Source organism: Benincasa hispida, chromosome 9 (assembly GCF_027475165.1).
Source record: "Benincasa hispida cultivar pf3 chromosome 9, pf3_genome.v1.1, whole genome shotgun sequence".
NCBI lineage: Eukaryota > Viridiplantae > Streptophyta > Magnoliopsida > Cucurbitales > Cucurbitaceae > Benincasa > Benincasa hispida.
The window spans coordinates 92,831,082-92,854,640 of NC_143486.1; the positions used below are offsets into that span (position 1 = coordinate 92,831,082).

The 23,559-nt window shown below is 37.5% G+C and overlaps 1 protein-coding gene and 1 pseudogene across 5 annotated transcripts; one reads left to right on the plus strand and one right to left on the minus strand.

Moving 5' to 3' along the window:
• The first annotated feature begins 223 nt into the window (after positions 1-223).
• HO2 (heme oxygenase 2) lies at positions 224-23,199 on the plus strand. 5 transcript variants are annotated; one of them, XR_016532440.1, is made up of 7 exons: positions 224-923; positions 2,133-2,356; positions 2,743-2,850; positions 2,955-3,086; positions 18,151-18,221; positions 19,340-19,585; positions 20,226-21,709. XR_016532440.1 is itself a non-coding variant. In XM_039042689.2 (5 exons), the coding sequence occupies exons 1-4, from the start codon at positions 356-358 to the stop codon at positions 3,045-3,047; spliced, it is 993 nt and encodes a 330-aa protein (XP_038898617.1). In that variant the 5' UTR covers positions 225-355; the 3' UTR covers positions 3,048-3,086; positions 19,340-19,726. The 5 variants fall into 5 exon arrangements, 1 of the variants encoding a protein (XP_038898617.1); XR_016532439.1 differs by lacking the exon at positions 20,226-21,709 and having other exon boundaries at positions 19,340-19,726; XR_005484159.2 differs by lacking the exons at positions 18,151-18,221; positions 20,226-21,709 and adding an exon at positions 22,757-23,199 and having other exon boundaries at positions 225-923.
• Positions 3,515-4,180, minus strand: LOC150034201 (secreted RxLR effector protein 161 pseudogene; annotated as a pseudogene).
• Positions 23,200-23,559: the final 360 nt, after the last annotated feature.

Genomic DNA, 23,559 nt, shown 5'->3' on the forward strand with positions numbered 1-23,559 from the left:
TATCAAGTGACCGTGCATCGAGGAACGTGTGACGAGCCATCGAGGAATGTATGACAAGCCATCGAGGATCGAGTAAATTCGTATTGGCAGGTGTAAGTGCATCTCAGGGACGAATCGATAAAATTACATGCTTATGACGTGAGTAGAAGACCACTTTCCATTACTTTCTCTACGGAGACCATTTTTCATTTTAACCTCCCAAATGAGGCTAAAAAAAACCAACATTTTCAATGCAAGCCCAACCGAGTTTGATTCTCTATTGAGGCCCGGCCTTCACGTCAGATTCAGTTTCAAAGATTCCGGCGAAGTTAGATATTGCGGAGCAAAAATCGTCAGCCTGACCATTCCCGCGCCGATGACGCTGCCGGAGAGCGTATCGCTGCATTCTTTTGAACTAATTTCTTCGACTTATGCTTCTGTTTCTTCCTCCTTCTCCTTCTTAAATTCTTCCGGACCTTTTATGAATTGTACAAGCGTGATGACTCGGAAGATGAAATTTAGAAATGGAGGTGCTCTGAGGTTGTGCTGCTCGGATTCAAATCATTCTGCTCCTTTGACTTCCACGACTGCGACAAGCACGGGCGGCCCTGCTCCTCCGGTTCTGAAGAGGAGGAAGAGGTACAGGAGAGAGTATCCTGGAGAGAGCAAAGGCATTACCGAGGAGTTGAGGTTCATCGCCATGAGGCTTCGTAATGTTAATGGTAAAAAATTGTCTGGTGATGCTGTGAATTCATCCAGCGAAGATGAAGTAGAGGAGAAAGATGACGGAAATTTGGCGTTGAGTGACGATGATAATGATGAGAACGGGGACGGTGCACAGACTTGGCACCCCAGCTTGGAAGGTTTCCTTAAATATTTAGTTGATAGTAAGCTCGTCTTCAGCACTGTGGAGCAAATCGTTGATGAATCCAGCGACGTTGCTTGTAAGATACATGTCTTTTTACTTATTTTAAAGATCAGTGTCTTTCCTATGCATGCCTTTGTCCTTTAAGATGTACGCACTCATATTTTTATTCTATTTTAAATTTTTTGGGTTCTCACTTCTCAGTTAAGTTGTTTAAAGATTTTCAAGATAGTCACTGCTCCTTTGCCTCTGGTTGCTTGTTATTCCCCTCTTGAATCTTTCCAATATCTCCTGATGCTGGCTGCAGGGTAGCTCTCTAATGCTTCCTAGATTACTTTCAGGCTCTTGGTTCTTGGTTAAGGCCATAATTTCGTGGAGAGATACCGCTTTGGTTCTTTGACAACTTTTGATGGAAAGAAACCAATGACTTTTTCAAGATACGTAGATGCCAACATTTCTTTTTGAAGATTTTATAATTGTCTAAGCAGCACAAAAACTTTAGTTTGACTAGCGTGTCCCTAAGTGACACTTGTTAGTACAAGAATAAATGTGTGAGACATTGGATGTACAAAGTTAAAATATGACCAACATTTATTAGACATGCATAGAACACTTGTTAAGTATACTAAATGGTCTCGTATAACGAAAATTTTAAATACATAAACTCAATGACTTTCAATTTATCAAACTAATTTTTTGGACATATAAATGCATAAACTCATCAAACAATTTCTTTGTTTAATATTGACATATATATTTTAAGAAAGATACATTTTAATAAATGTGTCTTTGTCGTGTCTTAGATTTTTAAAAAAATTATATGGATGTGTCCTATCCATGTTTTGTATATCTATCTATGCTACTTAGGTTATGGCTATCGGTCTAAAATTTGTGCACACTAAGCAAAGAGTTTCTAACTTTTCACCTTTTCCCCTTGTTCATAGGGCATTCTTCTCAGTCTTACCTTGCATTGGGTTGGTTTGCCTATGTTCTCTTCAGTAATCCTATATCGAGAGACAATTCTGACATTCTTATTCTAAAAGAAGTCGTACTGATTCATCAGTACATAAATGTCTGGGCTATAGGAGAAACTATTGTTGTCTGAATGATTTTCTCGAGAACTATTAGTAATTGGATGATGTGCCCTCTTGGCTAGTTTAAAAGTTAATCAACTTTGTATAAAGTTTTTGGTATATTTATAAATGGAAAAGCATGTTTACCGTTAAGTGACAGTTGGTTCTGTTCACATTTATTTGCAGAAGACTGAAATCAAATATTTTGATTGCAGATAGTTACTTCAGAAAATCAGGGTTGGAACGTTCAGAATGTCTTGCAAAAGATCTAGAATGGTTCAGCGAACAGGGTATTGTGTTACCTGAGCCGAGCATTCCAGGAGTTTCTTATGCCAAGTATCTGGAGGAACTTGCTGAAAGAAGTGCCCCTTTATTCCTTTGCCATTACTATAATATATACTTTTCACATATAGCAGGTGGGCAAGTGATAGCAAAACAGGTATGTCTGAAGCCTTCAAATGTTTTTGCTTTCACAACCTGATGCTACTGGGATCTGAGATTAAAAAAAAAAAAAAATTATTGCATAAGCATAACCTCTTCTCTTAGATCTTATTATACAAAGATGATTAGTAGCCTTTCTTCAGGGAAAGGGGCTGCCTCTGCCTGTGATATTATATTTGAGTCACGAGTTATAAACCAACCTTTGGGCATTGTTTATATAATAAATAGTGTTGATGACCTGTGGCCTCCTGATTAAGACGCCTGACAAGAATTAATCGTTTATCCCAAAAATTATTGTAACTTAAAAATTAACACATGTTTATATAATCATATTGCTTGTTAGCTGATAAAAAATTTATCATGATTTATAATGGTTTTCCAAAGGTTTCTGAGAGACTCCTTGAAGGAAGAAAGCTTGAATTTTATACATGGGCAGGGGATGCAGAAGAATTGCTGAAAAATGTTCGTGAGAAGCTTAACATGCTTGGAGAGGTTGATTTCACAGAATATTTAGTAAATTGGTCTTAGTTTATACTGCTTTTAACTTTTGCTTTACCATTTTCTAACCCTATGCTTATATGTTGTTACTAATGCAGCACTGGTCTCGGGACGAGAAAAATAAATGCTTGAGAGAAGCAACCAAGTCATTCCGCTTTTTGGGACAAATAGTTCGTTTGATCATCCTATGACTGACTATTGTAAACGCTACAACTGTGAAGGTGTTACTGGTAATGCAGCAATATTGTTTGTCCTTCTCTTTATACCATTGCTTCATTCATAAGTCGGTATCCTTTGTCTTACATCCTCAATTGGCACAAGACTAGAATGCCAAGGGGCCAACAAATTCGTTAAGGCACATGTTTATTCACATCAGGAGAACATATCATAACTTTACAACCTCAAGAAAATACATAAATGTTTGATGTACTGTAAAACATTATTGATGAAATTAAGAAAGGAGAGAGACCAACACACAGTTTACGTGGAAACCCTAGAACAGGGAGAAAAACCACGATACAGATCTTTTTCTTATTATTTTAATTGATACACTGAATACAAGAGAACAGGGTGAATAAATAGATAGTAGAGAGCCCTAGGATGAGAGACAATTACAATAATACCCCTAGGGTAAAAACCCTATTTTCAACACTCCCCCTTAAGTTGGTGCATAAATATCAAGAAGACCCAACTTTCTAAGACAATAGTCAAAATTAGGTCTCAGTAACCCCTTGGTGAGAACATCTGCCACTTGTTGATTTGAGGGAATATAGGGGATGCAAATGCTCCCATTATCACAAAACAACTTCATTGGAAGCTCCCTGTCTTGGTAAAGATCAGTCAACACCTTATTTAACCAGATTTCTTCACATATCCCTAAGCTCATTGCCCTATACTTAGCTTCAGCACTACTCCTAGCCACCACTCCCTGTTTCTTACTTCGCCAGGTGACAAGGTTACCCCAGACAAAGGTACAATATCCAGAGGTCGACTTTCTATCAACGACAGAGCCTGCCCAATCATAATCTGTATATGCTTCACTAATCCTTTTTCCAGACTTCCTGAACATCAGACCCTTACCAGGGGTCCCCTTCAAGTACCGAAGAATACGCTCAACCGCATTCATATGTTCATCATAGGGAGCTTGCATAAACTGGCTTACCATGCTTACTGCACATGAATATCTGGTCTTGTATAGGACAGGTAAATCAACTTCCCAACCAATCTCTGGTACCTTTCCTTTGCTAACATGAACTTCGTTGTTTATAACACCAAGTTTTGCATTATACTCCACGAGTGTGTCAGCAGGTTTACACCCAGTCATGCCTGTTTCTTTGAGCAAGTCAAGTGTATATTTCCTTTACGATACTGAAATACCTTCTCTTGATTGGGCCACCTCCATTCCCAGGAAGTATCTCAGCTTACCAAGGTCTTTAATCTCAAATTCTCTGGCCATTCTCGTTTTGAGCCTTGTAATTTCACCTTCATCATCGCCGGACAGAACAATATCATCAACATACACTATGAGGACGGCAATCTTCCCGGAGTCGGACTGTTTCATAAATAGTGTATGATCTGAGTTCCTTTGGTTGTATCCCTGTGCTTTAACAAATGTGGTGAACCTATCAAACCAAGCCCTTGGGGACTGTTTCAGTCCATATAAAGATTTTTCCAGTCTGCAAACTCTGTGCTTGAACTGACTCTCGAATCCAGGAGGAGGGCTCATATAGACTTCCTCTTCAAGTTCTCCATTCAGGAATGCATTTTTAACATCCAACTGATGCAATGACCAATCTTTGTTAACAACAATCGACAATAAAACCTGAATAGTGTTGAGTTTGGCTACGGGAGAGAACGTTTCAGAGTAATCAACTCCGTAAGTCTGGGTGAAACCTTTAGCAACTAGTCGGCCTTATATCGATCAATCGTCCCATTTGATTTGTATTTTATGGTGAACACCCATTTGCATCCAACTGTCTTGTGCCCTTCAAGTAAAGGCACCTGTTCCCATGTACCATTTTTCTCAAGCGCCCTTATTTCTTCCATAACAGCCATTTTCCATTCAGAGTTCTCCATTGCTTCACAAATACTGCTTGGGACCATGATAGTGTCCAAGCTGGTAGTGAAAGCTTTAAATTCGGGAGACAGATTGCTATATGTCATGTAGCTGTGCATAGAATACTTTGCGCATGAACGAGTACCTTTCCTTAGTGCTATTGGAAGATCGAGAGAGGCATCATGATTTTCCACCTCTCTTGGTTTCTCAGCATGACCGGTCACCTGTATATCAAGGATTCCAGTAGTATCTTCCACTTCCTTGTCACCAACAGGACTTTTCCCTTTACTGCTATCACTCTTAGCTGTTTCCTCATCTGTCACATATTCAGTATTGCCACCTCCTTCATCCTTATCTTCCCTGCACTTGTTAGTCTCCATACATATATCAACATCATTAGTTTCAGGAATACACGTACCTGAACTAGATGCAGGGTCTGATTCATGGACCAGAGTCGGCTATTCAACAGGTGGCAACCTTTCCTTTCTACGATTCTTCCTATAGTAGGTTATCCAAAGAATCTGGTTGGTAAGGAGGACAGGACAGGCTTTTTCAGAACTAGAAGAAGGAATCAGGGTGGATTCCCCTAAGGGGATATCATAGGAGGACCAGCTAGGCTCTTCACTTAAGCTCTCCCCCTGAAGATGACTAACGAGAAAGAAAGGCTGGTCTTCAATGAAAGTAATGTCTATGGAGACAAAATACTTTCGGTAGGACGGATGATAGCATTTATACCCACGTTGGTGGAGAGGGTACCCAACAAAAACACATTTTTGAGCACGAGGGTGGAATTTTGTGCGATTTGGGCCATGGGAGTGGACAAACGCGACATAGCCGAAGACACGGAGGGGTACACCAGAAATCAGGCGAGTAGTCGGAAAGGATTCTTTGAAAAGGTCCAAGGGATTATAAAAGTCAAGAACATGAGAGGGCATACGATTGATGAGGTGAGCCGCTGTAAGAATGGCATCCCCCCACAGGTAGGACGGAAGAGTAGCGGACAACATTTAAGACTGGGCAACCTCCACCAGATGGCGATTTGTACGCTCGGCTACTCCATTTTGTTGGGGAGTGTAAGCACATGAACTCTGGTGGACAATTCCCTTAAACACAAGAAAGTCATGGAAAGAGGTGTTAAAGAACTCTTGTCCATTATCACTCCTCAAAATCCCAATCTTGGCATGGAACTAGGTTTCAATCATGGTATAAAATTGTGTAAAGGTAGAAGACACCTCAGATTTATCAACAAGTAAAAACATCCAAGTGAGGCGTGTGTGAAGTCTATGAAGGTGACGAACCAACGTTTACCAGTGGAGGTAGTAGTCGGTGATGGTCCCCAGACATCACTATGAATGAGGGAGAAGGGACTGGACGGCTTATAAGGTTGAGAACGAAAAGGAATACGACTTTGTTTGTCACAAATACATACATCACAATGTAGAGACGCTATATTAATATTGCAAAATAAATGCGGAAATAAATATTTCATATACTGAAAGTTTGGATGTCCTAAACGATAATCCCATAACATAAAGTCATTTTCGGAAGTAGAAAACTTTAAAGACATAAAACCAGTTCTACGATTCTCCCTAGAAGAAGCATCGTCAGAAAGGAAGTAGAACCCCCTATCGTGCCGAGCAGTGCCAATCGTCATCCCCGACTTCTGATCCTGAAACACAATAGAATCTGGTGAGAAAATAGCCTTACAGTTCAGATCTCTTGTAATTTTACTGACCGATAAAAGATTATATGAGATTTTAGGCACATGAAGTGTATCACGTAATACTAAACCATCAAACGGGGAGGTATTTCCTTTCCCTGCAACCGGGGCAAAAGACCTGTCTGCAATTCTAATATGTTCATTTCCTACACTCGAACAGTATGAAACAAACAATTTTGAAGAACTGGTGAGATGGTCTGTGGTTCCTGAATCTACAATACAGGGTTTCTTGCCATTAATGCTAATAAGGCCAAAAGATGGGAATGTACCTGATTGAGCCATGACACTCACCCCGACAACACTCAAATTGGTCTTACTATCGGCTGAGGACTGATGCTGTGTATTCTCAGTAACTGAATCACTTAAAAGAGCACGTCCGGAGTTTGATTTGTCATGTGACTGTCGTCTCTTACTGTTTGGGGGCCTGCCGTGCAGCTTCCAACATTGGTCCTTCGTATGCCACGGCTTCTTATAGTGCTTACAGACAGGTGTGGGCTTTTTATCACTGTCGGAACTGGACGCCTTTGAACAAAGGCGGATGCATCAATGGAATCTGCCACAGGATTGTTCATAGCATGTGATCGATCCTCTTCTAGTCGAACCTTTGAACACACTTCTCTGAGAGACGAGGTAGGTCGTTGACCCAATATGCGACTCCGAACACTGTTAAATTTTGGGTTCAATCCAGCCAAAAACACATAAACCCGATCTGCCTCTTCAAGTTTCAAGTACTGCGCCCTATCCTGTGCGCAGTTCCAGACAATCTCCCGACAAAGATCCATCTCTTGCCAAAACACTGATAGTTTATTAAAGTAGGAAGTAACATCCATGGTCCCTTGTTTGCACTCATGGACCTGTTTGTATAACGTGTACAACAGGGATGCGTTCTGTTGTTTCGAGTACAGGTCCCTGGCTGCCTCTCAGATATCTTTAGTAGTTGCTGCATATAGTAAGGGTCGGCCAATTTGGGGCTCCATACTATTGATGAGAACAGACCGTAATAGAGAATCCTCCCCTTTCTAGATTCTTTCTTGAGGATCGCTTGGGATAGGTTTCAGAATTTCTCCTGTCAGATACCCAAATTTGTGCCTTCCTTCTAGGGCCATTCTAATCGACTGGGACCAGGAGAAATAATTCTCCCCATTTAGTTTCTCTCCAACCAGAAATCCTGCAGAATTTCCCATTGAACCAGTTAAGTAAGTTGTATTGGGCAAAATAGAGAATGAGTTTACCAGATTCTCTGAACAAACAGGTTGAACTGGTTGGAGATTTGCGCCAAACATTGTATCCAAATCTGAAATCTGCTGGTGTAGAGAGGCCAACCGTTGTCTCACATCGTCTAAGTAATGGACCGAACTACAAGCGGCTGGAAACTGGGCTGCCACTGTCGACTGGACAAATTTCGCCAGTGGGAAGGTTGTCGCCAGCTGAGAGATCGCCGACATGTATGAGGATCCCGGCCGGCTGTGTTGCTTGAGGTAGCCGCCGGTCTGTTGTTGGTCGAACGCACCTAGGGCAGAAACGGAATGGTCCAGATCTCCTTGCCGAATGGATGGGTTCGCCGGATCTGAAGCGGAAACCCTAGGGCATGCTGGCGTGAAGCCAATCGGCACGAACCGGGAGGGCTGCGAGTCTTTCCATCGAGGTGCAAGCCCAGTCTGTCCGTTGAGGGGTTGCGAGTCGAAGGCGCGATCGGACTTCGAGTCGAAGGCGCGATCGGACTTCGAGTCGAAGGCGCGATCGGACTTCGAGTCGAAGGCTGCGAGTCTGTTCGTCGAGGGGTTGCTTCGGACGTACTCGATCAAAGCCGGATCTGTCGACGGTGGCGCGAGGCGAGGCGGATCGGATCTGGCTATGTGTTCTTCGGATCCGTCTGTGTGCGGCACGAACATCCGGCTGGATTCTGTTAGGTGAGGCGGCTCTCATTGACGGCGGCTCTCCGTTGACTGCAACTGGATGACAAAAATTAATTCCGGTAAGGCAGCTTGAAAACACTCCTTCACAGCTGCTTGAATAGCAGTTTTCATATCAAAACTCGAAGATCCATCAGCTGAAGACGACTGTGGATGGTTCTCTTCCATAATGGCTAGGGTTTCGTCCCCTTGCTCTGATACCATGATGAAAATAAGAAAGGAGAGAGACCAACACATAGTTTACGTGGAAACCCTAGAATAGGGAGAAAAACCACGATACAGATCTTTTTCTTATTATTTTAATTGATACACTAAATACAAGAGAACAGGGTGAATAAATAGACAGTAGAGGGCCCTAGGGTGAGAGACAACTACAATAATACCCCTAGGATAAAAACCCTATTTTCAACAATTATGCATTAGACAATGTTCCCATTTTTTTTGGTCCTTTTATGTTATCCATCTATTTCTCCTCTATCCTTCAGTTGTTGCTGCATACTATCATCCTTTCTATTCATTGTTCCTCTTCCTCATCATTGCCAACCTGCAGTTTTCCTCTTTCCACCATGAGATTCATGATGGACCCGGTCCGCTGTTTAGATAGGTACTGCCAACATAGAGACATATTCATAGTAAAAGTCCGAAACTGTAGATGGCTGAATATATGAAAAGGTAATTGAAAGTAGGTGGTTATTCCTTAAGCATTTAGAACTTAGTTGAAGGTAATGGGAAAGATGGGTATTTTTAATTCTTGAAATCTTTTTAAATAAGAAAGGGGAAAAATAGACTAAGGGCTGGGGTAGAGGAAATCTCCTCCCTTCCTAAAACAGTCTACTTTTAGGAAATGTTCGGAACGTTTAATGGCATGATATGATCGCCTAGCCATAGCCGCATAACTACATCTAAACAACTTTTGGATGGTTAATAATAGAAAATAAACTAGAGTTACAATTTTGTGGGTAGAGCACCACCACGAAGGGGTATCTTTACTACATTGCTACAAAAGTACTCTTTATCTACTTATCTCAAAATCCTATGGTTTCTTTTCCTCCAAACCATCCATAAAAGGCCCGGTGTCTTTTAGAAGAGTCCTCCAAAAGATTCCCAAAGGAAAAAGAGATTGATGTGCTCGATAAATATTTATTTTTTAAAAAAAGTACTAAAAATGACAACTTATATTGATATTGAAATTTTAAAGTGAATCTAACACATAATACATAGAAGTCAAGCTTAATGTTGTTCCAAGATAACTGATAAACCAAATAACTTAACATCAAACAATAAGAGAGGGATAGAAAGGCATAGAGTTTGGTAACCGGTGCAATGTCATCTACTCTGAGGAGCTATATGCCCGGTGAAAAGAAACTTCACTACATAAAGAGTTAATGATTTCAACAAAGAACTTAACTGATAGGCTCCCTCTTCAGCAACCCCCATAAATCCTACTCTACAATTTCAACTTAGGCTCCCTTTACTTCCACACACAAGCTTCTCCTAAGCTTTGAATGAGATCCTTTCAATACAACATCAACTACTCATCTCGAGTTCTCACTTACTCCCTAAGTGATTTTCTATACTCATATACAATCAGCCTAGTCTTGACTATTAGCAACACCTCCAACGATAAAGTACATGAATAGTGCATTAAGGTTGAGATTTAGACCACTTCTAAAATCTTTTAAAAACGCACTTCTCTTTCAAAAGGGCTAACCCTAAAAACAAACAAGGCCCACAATATATATGACTCGGCCTTGAGAAGATCTTCAAGGAAAGAAAATATTCTATGCAAGAATAGGAAAATAAGTCAGCGAATTTGTGCTACACACTTCAACTGATAAGGAAAAAAATCTTTAGATAGAATTTGTAAGATACAGAACATGTTGCTTGCCATAATACAAAACGTGTTACAAATATGTTGCTTAAGTTTTGTCTGTAGCAAAATCAGTTAATCATACTACAAAATAAATATAAGAAGTTGCTTTGACTTTTATAACTGTGTATAAGATAGTAAGATAAACAGTGAAGGAAGAGGAAACGATTTGAAAGTTGGTTAATTTTTCTATTTCAAGGTATGAAAATATCAGATATGAATGAACGACGAGGATAAGGTGAAGCAAACTGTCACAATAAAATATGTTACGAAGTTGCTAAGTTAGTCATCACAATTAATTCTATCTGAAACGGCTTGTAGTAAGTTCGATAACCAACTAGGATATAGGATATAAATTGTGTTCTTGTAATCAAATATAAAACTTCGCAATATATATTTTAAATAAAGCATAACTCATCATACAGTATAAAATCATGTATGATAAAGATGTAAAGAATGAAAAGAATCCAATTAATTTGTGCATAAAAACTATCTCTAAATAAATAATATTGCAGTCCACAAAATTTGTTGGAAATAGGGTTTTTAACCTAGGGGCATTTATATAATTGTGTAAGACCCCTAGGGTTCCCTACTGTTTATTTATATAGTGAGTCCCTGTGTATTTAGAGTATCAGTTTTAAAACAAATAAGAAAAAGCTTTATATCGTGGTTTTTCTCCCTGCACTAGGGTTTCCACATAATCCTGTTGTTTTTCTCTCCCTTATTCTCTTTTTAACATGGTATTAGAGCACGGTGACGAAAACCTAGCCGTTATGGAAGAGAATCAACCTCAATCCTCCTTTGTTGATGGGTCTTCAAGTTTTGACATGAGAACAACAATTCGAGCAGCGGTAAAGGAATGTTTTCAGGATGCCCTACCGGAATTAATATCTACCGTTCAAGTACAATCCTTGGAAAATCGCCCTCAGCCAACCGGGTATCACCATTCCGAAACCAGTCAGAATCTGATTGGAGCTGAAGCCGGCCGCGAGGAAACCATCGATTCACGATTGGAGCTATCATGATCATGGCAGAGTCGCCGACGGTCTCAGACGTGAAGAACAGACTGGCCGCGAGGAGGGGTTGACCGTCGATCGAAGCTATCAGGGCAGAGGGAGATGTGTTGGGGGCGAAGAGCAGAGGAGTGATCTGATTAGGGTTAGTACCGGTCTGGAGCAAACCGGACCGGTTCGAGTTGAACCAGGGCAGACCAACCAGACCCGGTATGTTGATTTTAGTTCCGACCCGACCCGACCCGGCCCGAAAGCTTAGCCCTTAATTTTGACCCGCGATCTGACCCACGCTTGGCCCAACCCGAAAACTCATTTGTCCAGTTTTTTTTGCGCCAACTGATCCACTTTCAGCCCATCCAGCCCGACCCGGTGATCCAGTTTCCTTCAACAATCGACCCGATGGTTTTTTCACATCCAACAACCGAGGTCTCGAGTAACCAGCACCTGTTCCAATCAATTGTGGTTCAGCTCGTTACCCAGACGATGTGAGACAACGATTGGCTTACCTGTAACAGCAGATTTCTGATTTGGATACGATATTCGGTGCAAATCATCAACCGATTTATTCAGAAAATCCGGTAAACTCATTACCTATAGTGCCTAACGTTTCTTGCTTATCTGGTTCGGTGGGTAATACTGCAGGATTTATCGTCAGAGAAAAATTAAATGGCCAGAACTATTTTTCTTGGTCTCAATCGATTCGGATGGCCTTGGAAGGGCGTCACAAGTTTGGATATTTGATAGAGGAAATTCCAAAGCTGGCCCCAGGTGATCCACAAGAACGAATTTGGAAAGGAGAAGATTCGTTGCTACGGTCTGTCTTGGTGAACAGTATGGAACCCTAGATAGGAAGACCGCTATTATATGCTGCCACAGCCAAGGATATCTGGGAGGCGGCGCAAGATCTATATTCTAAATGACAGAATGCCTCTCGGTTATATACACTCCATAAACAGGTTCATGAATCCAAACAGGGGTCTATGGATGTTACCTCTTATTTTAACAAACTGTTGATGCTGTGGCAGGAAATGGACTTGTGTAGAGAAATTGTCTGGAATTGTCCACAGGATGGGGCCCAATATTTGAAGATTGAGGAAGCAGATCGTGTTTATGTGTTTTTGGCTGGATTAAATCCAAAGTTTGATGGTGTTCGTAGTCGGATCTTGGGCCAGCACCCGATTCCTTCACTTCGAGAGGTCTATTCTGAAATACGGCTGGAAGAAGATCGGTCGTGTGCCATGAATAATACCACCTTAACTACTGATGCAGCCACTTTCGTTGTCAAGCCGTCCAGTACTGATGGTGATAAGAAACCTCCTCCCGTTTGTGAACATTGTAAAAAGCTTTGGCATACGAAGGATCAATGTTGGAAATTACATGGGAAGCCCCCAAATAATAGGCGACGACAGTCTCATGAAAAATCTAATATTAGTCGTGCCCTGGCAAGTGATTCAGTAGATGACCAAACTCAGAAGAAATCTCCTGGTGACGGTAAACACAACTCAAGTACAGTTGGGGTGAGTGCAATTGCACAGTCAGGTAATTTTCCTTCTTTCGGCCTAATTAGTGTGAATGGTAAGAAACCATGGACTGTGGATTCAGGAGCTACTGATCATCTTACGAGTTCCTCAGAGTTATTTATGTCATATAATCCGAGTGCTGGTAATGAGAGAATTCAAATTGCAGACGGATTTTTTGCCTCTGTTGCAGGAAAGGGCAATATCTCTCCGTTTCGTGGTTTAATTCTACGTGATACCTTACATGTGCCTAAAATATCATATAATCTATTATCTGTCAGTAAACTAACAAGAGATTTGAGGTGTAAGGCGATTTTCTCACCTGATTCAGTTTTATTTCAGGATCTGAAATCGGGGATGACGATTGGCACTACCCGGCACGATAGGGGACTCTATGATGTTATGTTATGGCATTTTCGCTTAGGACATCTGAATTTTCAATATTCATATTTATTTCCTCATTTATTTCGTAATGCTAGTACTTCTTCTTTTAATTGTGATGTTTGTATTCGTGCCAAGCAACGTCATGTTTCTTTCCATTCTCAGCCTTATAAACCCTCGAGTCATTTTTCTCTTGTTCATAGTGATGTATGGGGTCCCTCACCGGTTACTACTTCCACGGGAAAACAGTGGTTTGTCACGTTTATAGATGATCACACTCGTCTCACCTGGGTTTTCCTGCTAACTGATAAATCTGAAGTGTCCTCTGTTTTCCAACAGTTTTACACAACTGTCGAAACTCAATTTAAAACAAAGATTGGGATTTTAAGAAGTGATAATGGACGAGAATTCTTTAATGCCTCTTTCAGAGAATTTCTCGACTCTAAAGGTATTGTTCACTAGAGCTCATGTGCTTACACTCCGCAACAAAATGGAGTAGCTGAGCGTAAAAATCAGCATCTGGTTGAAGTAGCCCAATCTCTTATGTTATCCGCCACCCTTCCATCATACCTCTGGGGAGATGCAGTTCTTACTGCTGTTCACCTCATTAATCGGATGCCCTCTCGTATTCTTAATCTTCATACCCCTTTAGAATTGCTTATTAAAGAGTCTTTTCCTACTACTTGGTTGATCTCTGATGTTTCTCTTTGGGTTTTTGGTTGTGTTTCTTTTGTTCACTCCATGGTCCAAACCGCACGAAATTTTCTCCTCGTGCTCAGAAGTGTGTCTTTGTTGGATATCCACTCCATCAACGTGGATATAAGTGCTATCACCCGTCATCTCGAAAGTACTATGTCTCTATGGATGTCACCTTTCTCGAGGATCAGTCGTTCTTCCCTGTTAGTCATTTTCAGGGGGAGAACATAACTGAAGAGACTAACTGGTCCTCTTATGCTATTCCTTTAGAGTCAGCGCCCATTCAAACCTTGTCTAAACCTAGTCCTGATCATGATAGTCTGGTTCTTCCTACCAATCAAGTTCCTTGGAAAACGTACTACAGGAAGAATCTCAGGAAGGAAGCAGTGTCACCTGTTGAACCAGAACTGCCGGATCCAGTGTAGGAGTCAGACCTGTCATCAGGTCCAGGTACATATATTCCTAATGATGTTGATTTATGTATGGAGAATGATGAAGGGAGACATGACAAGGGGGAAACTGTAAAGGATGAAATGGTTGAAGCTACGGAGGATGAAATGGTCCGTGCTAATGATGATGTGGAAGATACTACTGAAGTTTCTGATACACAGATAGTAAATCATGGTGAGAAGCCTGAAGAGGTGAAAGAACGTGATGCATCACTTGATCTTCCTATAGCCCTGAGGAAAGGTACCCGTTCATGTACTAAATATCCTATGCATAGTTACATGACATATAGTAATTTGACATCCGAGTTTAAGGCTTTTACTACTAGCTTGGACACTAAGGTGGTTCCAAATAACATAAGTGTTGCAATGAAAAAACCAGAATGACGGTCTGCTGTTATGGAAGAAATAAGAGCTCTGGAAAAGAATAAAACCTGGGAACCGGTGACTTTGCCTGAAGGGCACAAAACAGTAGGATGTAAATGGGTGTTTACTATAAAGTACAAGTCAGATGGGACAATTGACCGATACAAGGCTAGACTTGTTGCAAGAGGTTTCACCCAAACATATGGAGTGGATTATTCTGAGACGTTTTCACCTGTGGCTAAACTGAACACGATCCGAGTACTTTTGTCAGTAGTTGTGAATAAAAATTTGCCCCTACACCAGCTTGATATTAAAAATGCGTTTTTGAACGGGGAACTCGAGGAGGAAGTCTATATGAGTCCCCCTCCTGGATTCGAGAGTCAATTTAAAAATAAAGTGTGTAGATTGAGGAAATCACTATACGGATTGAAACAGTCTCCAAGGGCCTGGTTTGACAGGCTCACGACGTTTGTGAAAGCACAGGGATATGTTTAAGGACATTCCGATCACACTCTTTTTGTAAGAAGATCAACATCAGGGAAAATAGCTGTTCTTATTGTCTATGTTGATGATATTGTTTATTTGGGGATGATGATGTAGAAGTCACAAGACTAAAAACAGAGATGGCTAGAGAGTTTGAAATTAAAGACCTCGGGAAGCTAAGATACTTTCTGGGAATGGAAGTGGCTCGCTCAAAAGAAGGTATATCAGTTTCTCAACGAAAATATACACTGGACTTGCTAAAGGAAACAGGTATGACTGGGTGTAAACCTGTTGACACGCCAGTAGAATACAATACGAAAATCGATGATAAGAATGAAGGAATTCCTGTTAATAAAGAAAGGTATCAGTGGTTAGTTGGGAAGTTGATATACTTGTCTCACACAAGACCAGATATTTCTTATGCAGTAAGTATTGTAAGTCAGTTCATGCAAGCTCCTTGTGAGGATCATATGATAGCAGTTGAACGTATTTTTCGGTATCTGAAAGGAACTCCTGGTAAAGGCCTAATGTTCAGGAAAACCGATAAACGATCTGTTGAAGCTTACACTGATTCTGACTGGGCAGGGTCTGTTATTGATAGAAGATCCATGTCTGGATATTGTACGTTTGTCTGGGGAAATCTAGTCACCTGGAGAAGTAAAAAACAAGGAGTTGTTGCTAGAAGTAGTGCTGAGGCATAGTATCGGGCCATGAGTCTAGGGATTTGTGAAGAAATCTGGTTGAAGAAAGTTTTATCAGACCTCCAGCAAGATAATGAACTTCCAATGAAATTATTTTGTGATAATAAAGCTGCCATCAGTATTGCAAACAACTTAGTTCAACATGTCAGAACTAAACATGTGGAGATAGACAAACACTATATTAAGGAGAGGTTGGACAGTGGAAACATATGCATCCCTTATATTCCTTCGAGTCAACAAGTTGCTGATGTACTTACAAAAGGGTTATTGAGATAAAATTTTAATTATTGTGTAAGCAAGTTGGGGCTTGTTGATATCTATACACCAACTTGAGGGGGAGTGTTGGAAATAGGGTTTTTAACCTAGGGGCATTTATGTAATTGTGTAAGACCCCTAGGGTTCCCTAATGTCTATTTATACAGTGAGTCCCGGTGTATTTAGAGTATCAGTTTTAAAAACAAATAAGAAAAGACTTTATATCGTGGTTTTTCTCCTTGCACTAGGGTTTCCACGTAATCCTGTTGTTTTTCTCTTCCCTATTCTCTTTTTAACAAAATCAAATGCGCATTCAACCTCCATTACAGTTAGAAAATTCCTTAAAGAAATGCTCTACAAGTTGTAAGTAATTGAAGAGTCGAAGACAAAGAAAGAGATAAGTTATTTGATAAGAAAAAGTTAGGTGCTTCAACTGAGGCAAGTTTGATTAAATAGTCAGAAAAGTTCATATCTTTTTTCCTTTTTCCTTTTCTGCACCTAGCATGGTCTCCCCCTGATTCGAAGTAGTCTCTAACTTTTGATGTATGAATGAAGATATGTCTTAACATAGGACCAGTCTCATTTTCAATCTCCTCTAGTTATCTAGTTTTTTTTAAGTTGTGCTGCTGCATGTAAAGTTTCTGGCGGACTAATAAGAACAGGTGCGATATCTTCCAAGTCTACCATTAAAATAGTTGCACATAATCGATTAACTTACAAATATTGATTATTTCTTTTCTAATGAATCATCGGCCATATGTTGATTGTTTTATGTTTTCCATTCTATTTTGAACCAATATCTTGTGTCACCGAAACGTGTCTAAAATCATGCACCTGGGATATTTTGTACCATTTAACTTTTGGATGACATGATTTTACTGGGGGAGAGAAGCACTAGATGTTGTTATGTTGCATGTTGTTTGCTATATAAGTAAGATATTGATGATTAGTTGAATTAGTAATTGTTTACAGTATGGACATTGGAAAATATTGAGAACAGAACCAAGGCCTATGGAAAATTTTAGAACAACAGATTTCAAGGAGAGGGTTCCTGTAACATCAGTTAAAATGAAAATAGTTTCTTTCTTTTTCGTTGACCTGTTATGCAGGTTTCCTCTTTGTCATTGGTGTTAGTCTTCTAGATATTATCTCACTAAGTGTCCATAACCATTGCCTAGAAATCTAAGGATAGTAAAGTGGCTATTGCCAGACATGTCTAGCACCGGAACCAGGATTGTTGTTTTGATGTCCTGTGTCACAGCGTGTTTTGCCGTTATAATTTTATGATGGCAGTGAGGTTAGGGGGTGAGGACTCCTATTCACATGTTCCATCTCTGTCAAGTAGCCCAGTTTCTCTGATTAACATGTCTATTAAGATAAAATGCAACTTAAGCTCAAATATGCACAATTTTAGGTTTTTTATGTTAGGCCAGAGTGAAAATTGCATTAAATGCTTTTATTCATTGGAATGACAAGTAATTTGGTTTGTTTTTTGAGATTCGCATATAAGAGAAATTGGAGGAATAAAAATATTAATCTCCTTTTTCTTATTTAATATGTGCAGATTAGGTCTTCTTATATAGGAGAAAGACCTTTTACAAATATGGAAAGAATAAAAATAATAAAGGAAAAATAAATATTCATATACAAATATAGAAATTTCAACACTCCCCCTCAAGCTGGTTTGAAGATGTCTTCTATAGCTAGCTTGTCAATCAATTTGTCAAATTGTTTCTTTGGAAGACATTTAGTTAGTTCATCAGCAATTTGCTCTGATGTAGGAAGATAAGGAATATATATTGTTCTTGTTTCAATTTTTTCTTTAATAAAATGCTTATCAACCTCAATACTTTCTCGCAACCACTCCTTTGACTTAGTTGACCAGGAAGGGAGCTTCCTTTGTTTGGAGTAAGGCTTATGAAGACAGCTTTCAGGATCTTAAACGGAAGTTGGTATCAGAGCCCATGTTTTTTATTTTAACTTTTGCGCTATTAGACGCTTTATGCAACATTTTCTAGTTTTGTTTTATAAGAGGAACCCTAATCAAAGATTTTTAGTTACCTAGTTTTTATAAAAGGTTATTTACTTTATAAAATTCTTTTGATTTTTAGTTAAATTTATGAAATATAATCGTTGAGGTGTATGCATGCATGCAGTAACGGCCTAATATAAGTCTTAGGAAGTCGGGTCGTACAAGAACTATCACTATAAACAACTCAAACTATTAATATTGATAAAAATTTTCATTTGCTTACTATTTAATCCTTGAGCATGTCTCTTTACATTACATTTCACTCAACAACTCTTTTGAAGTTTTTATTCTTTATGAGCTTTTAGAAATTAACTGTTTGTTTTGTGCTTATGAAACTGTTTTAGACGAGAATATTCTTTTTCATTAAGTACAACACTTTACTATTATTTTTATTCATTGTGGGAAAATAAGTGCAAAAATCCTTATTTCTATCATTTTCATTATTTTTTCGCACAAAGTAGAAAAAAATGTGAATTGCATAATAATTACACTCTCTGCTGGGTTTATTATGCAATTATATGGTTATTTGAATTGGAGAAATTTTGTTGGATTGAGCTAAAATGTTTCTATATTGAACAGAATTCAATTCATAACCCCTCAATGAACGAAGAGTATGCTTTTTATTTTTACTTTCGAACCTTCAGTGTCTGATGCCTCACAACACCATTAATTTAGGTTATCTGATAGCTTCACTATTCACTTCGAACTACAACTTGCAATGTACTGTAATCCATTCACATCAATTTAGATGGTGCTCTAGTTCTTTATATCAAGATTCTTGCCATATCTTCTTAATTTTTGCATCTAAAAATTTTTCTTTTGATTTATCTTCAAGTATGTTCTTAAATTAATGACTACAAATGAAAACCTTATAATTGTTATCAAAACCATTAATGGTATTGTAGAAACTGGTACATGTAGATGAATACGAAAGTTAAACAATTCAATTGCAATATAGGTACATTGATCTACAATCTGAATTTGAATTATGCACTAATTTTTTCCCCTTGTTTTTCTTTGTACACTTCCAATAGGTAATGGAGCCTTTTTCTCCAGGGGTAGGAGTTGACAAAGCTCAGAAAATGGCACTCTCTTTCAATCAATCAAAGTTGCAATAAATCTACAGAGTTGCCCCCATTCAAAGGCTTTGATACTCTGATTGGTAATGAAAAACATATCAGTGATTTTGGACAGTGGTGGCTGAAGGTATGGAGCCACTGACCTTCCCCAACTTGAGGAGCTAACCCCATTATTTTCAACATTCCATCAAATGCCATCAGGTACACATTCTAAAGTACTTTAGAGAACCATTGGATTCATTTGACTTAGCTTTGGTGGGGTTTAAAGCTTTCTACACCTTCCTTTTTCTCATATTTATATACATTTTTTATATATATATATTTCAAAATCATTATCAGTAATGCCCACTTGGTCAATTATCACTTTCACTTTGCCTAGTGACTCAACATCGTTCAAGACGGTGACACACAGCACAAAATCAATTTGGCACTTTCATTCTTGATATGGTTAAGAATCTATCGAAAAGACTAAATATTAGGTTATATACTTCGTTTGTGTTTAGGCTTGTAGTCATTTTCTTTTCAGTTTTTGGTTTTTTAAAAATGAAGCATATTTCTTCCTCAAATTCTCACTATATTTTACATTTTTCTTTAAGTATAAGTGTTAGAGTTATTAGTCTAATTCCAAAAACAAAAACAAGTTTTTAAAAATGATTCTTTTAGTTTTGAAAACAAAACTTGGTTTAGTTTTTTTAAAACAATAAGAAAATGTAGATGACAAAAGAAGAAGTATAGGAGGTGGAATGAGTCTTTATAGACTTAATTTTCAAAAACTAATTAATTACCAAATGTGCCTTAGTTTTAAATTTTGAAAAGTTTCAATTACATGTTTAAAATGCAGGCCTAGTAATACCATCAACAGATCATTGAGGTGACACATGTCCATTAATCTACGTAGCCATTTGCTTTATCTCACGGTCAAACATGTCAATTGGGCAAGGAATATAATCTGCCAATTTGATAACTATTTGATTTTTTAGGTTTTTTATTTTTAAAAATTAAGTCAATAAACATCTCTTCCACCTCTAAATTTCTTACTTTGTTTTCTACATTCTAATTTTTACCAATGTTTTCATAAACCAAGTCAAGTTTTAAAAATTAAAATATATATATATATATATATATAGTTTTGGAAACTAAAAAAGGTAATTTTGTTTTTTAGAATTTGGTGAAGAATTTAGCTCTTTTACTTAATAAAGATGAAAATAAGAAATAAAAAGAAAATAGACTTAGTTTTCAAAAATAAAATGATTACTAAACGGCCCTAATTTAATTTGTAACTTTTTTAAATTCTTGTACTAAAAGACATAGTATTATAAGTGTAGGGATTAAATTTATAGTTTAACTAATATCTTGTCGGGTTAACTTCTTTTTATTCAAATTCTTGTGATGATTTTTCCCTCTACTTTATATGATAATCTATGTTTGGTCCCATGTTAATGATATGAACACACTTGATTCGTATCCATTAATATTAAATTCAGTCATAAAGGAGTGTTTGAAAGTTTGTATGTTTTAAAATATAAATTTATCAGGATGTTTGAGCTGAAGTTCTTGAGTTTGATGATAATTCAACCGATATTAAACGCATATGATTGCTAATTATTGTCTAATTAAGTTGGGATGATTACATAATCTCACATCATTGATATGTAATTAATTTCTTGAGGTATTATTATATTAAAACCATACCACCATTAACGGTGTTGAGCTAGTATTTATAACGAATCTACTCGTGCATTTGCATTTCCCTTAATTGTAACTGATATTTTTAAAAATAATAATTATATCAATTCCACCATTATCGTTGTTAAATCATTGTGCCATTTGAACATAAGTTTTAAGTTCAGCCTTTTTCTTTTTTTTTTTTCTTTTTCTTTTTGTAAGATTAATTTAGGTTCATCTAGTAACCATTTTGTTGTATTTTTTATTTTTAAAAATTATGTTTATTTCTCCCTATTTATACATTGATTTGCATCCTTCTTAAATACAATGGTTGAATTCTTTGCTATATTTTAAAAACAAAAATATTAATTTATTTTTTTTTAGTTTTCAAATTTTGGCTTGGTTTTTTGAATCATTGATAAAAAAAAATAAATAACAAAGGAAGAAAGTTGGAGGTGGAAGTAGTAGGCTTAATTTTAAAAAATAAAAACAATAGACAAAATGGTTACCAAACAGATCCTTAGCAATTTTAGTAATTGCTACTTCATTTGGATTTTGAATCCCTACAATTTTAAGTATCGTTGAAGAAAATTCATTAACACTTAACCTGAGTTAAATGTGAATGAAGTGAGAAATGGCATTTAGAGTACAAAAAGAATACTTTTTTTTTCCTTCCTTTAGTCTCTCTCAATCTTTTACATATAACTGGAGAATTTAGGTTGTGATTATCCTAGTGATAATTCTCCATTGATTATTCATCTTGTTTGAGTTTTCTAATTCATTCTACCGTACATCACTAGAGATTAGTATATTGAATTAAAAAAATAACATTTTTCTTTTCTTCTGTGTATAGTTTAAGTGCAACTTTATCAATGATAAAATCAGACTTTAGAGTCTTCATTACATCTCTAATGTTTAAAATCCTCTAAAACCTTGAGAATGATTTGGTATGCAAAGTTAGTTTTATCTCTCTGAATTAACTTTTTAAATGCTTAGAAAAGTACAAAGTATTTTTAAGTGCTTAGAAAAGCAATTCAAGCAAGCTCTTGATGGTATTAAAAGAATTATGATGGAGTAGAAATAATTTGAGGCATCATTCAAATTCCAACCATCTTATTACTGATAACTTGTTATATTATATTCTTCCATGGAACCTTCTCAAATAAATTAATTAATAAACAAATCCTTCAATTGAACCATTAGTGATAAATTGACTTGAAAGGCCATTAAAAGGCATTTCAAAACTTTAGGAACTTGTCCAATTTTAATTAAAGTTTTCTTGAATAGGATTATGCACTTTAAAACAGATCAGGAAAACAGAGTAGTTTAGAAGTACTGCAAGAAATGTATGGTAATTCTTTTGTGGAAAAAGTAGAAGATACCCTTCTTAATCGATATGTTATATTTTCTTTCTCGAAGGAGAATTTTTTTTTCCGAAAACATGTGTTCAACTATCATGAGATATTTTACCCGTATTTTTTATTTTTCATTTTTGTTATGTTTCAAAACTACTCTAGTTTTTTAAATAATTACCAAAAAAAAGTTCTTTTTCTAAAAGAATCATATAAACAAAGTAAGCTCAATCCAACCGTAATGGACATGACTTTTTTCTTTAAAGAGCGAAAGTTCGATCTCCCATATCTGCTATTATTGTACTGAAAAAAAAAATCTACTGTAGAAATTAATTTGGTGTTATGGTTATTTGAGGACATTGGAGAGCAACTCAAAATGTTGTGCTAAATAAGACCCAAAGACAGCAAAAACAAAGGGGAAGAAGAAAAGCAAAAGAAACAAACAGGCGTTGGGCTTAGAGAAGAAGCATTTACCGTTTGAAGTGCTTGCTTGTCCACACACACTATTTTACAATCTAATGAGATCCCCACGAATCTCACCAATTTGATTCTCTACCGTTATCATGACCACCACAATACCTTTTGGAATATCAAAAGAATCTTAATCATTCTATTGGTATCTTTTTCCATGTTTTAGTCCATGTGATATTATATTTGTATTTTTTTTAAAAAAAATTATCATCTTAACATAACGCCGCCCTCTAATTTCTTGGTCAAAGAAGATATATGAGTCTTTTGATATAGTTTTGGCAGTTGTAATTAGGATATGTTCTATCGAAATCAAAACTCATTTATTTAAACACAAAAGAGTTCGACGTTTGCTCTCAACATGTCCCTTCAAAGATTATCTATCCAAGAAAGTTTTACCACGATTCAATGTTGTTGAGATAATTATGACCTTTGAAACCACTTAATAAAACAACATAGATATATGTTGCAAACTACAAGATTACATCATGAGACACAAGCATAGTAAACCACTTAGGATAAGGAGTATTGAGAAGGAAAGACATGTGCTCCTCTAAAGCTTTAGTTGCTAAGGATATTATGGTAACGACAAATGTGAGAAAAAGAGATAACATCCAAGTCATTGTCTTGCACCTTAACTTCATTGATGAAGAAAGAGACTTCAATCGCCTGCAACTTTCATTCAACAAT

What these genes read in the sequence shown, in the direction of transcription:
- HO2 (XM_039042689.2), top strand. Translation starts at nt 356, where the DNA reads ATGACGCTGCCGGAGAGCGTATCGCTGCATTCTTTTGAACTAATTTCT. An exon ending in GGCAAGTGATAGCAAAACAG is followed by an intron (nt 2,357 to 2,742) that starts GTATGTCTGAAG and finishes GGTTTTCCAAAG; the next exon opens with GTTTCTGAGAGACTCCTTGA. An exon ending in AGCTTAACATGCTTGGAGAG is followed by an intron (nt 2,851 to 2,954) that starts GTTGATTTCACA and finishes TTACTAATGCAG; the next exon opens with CACTGGTCTCGGGACGAGAA.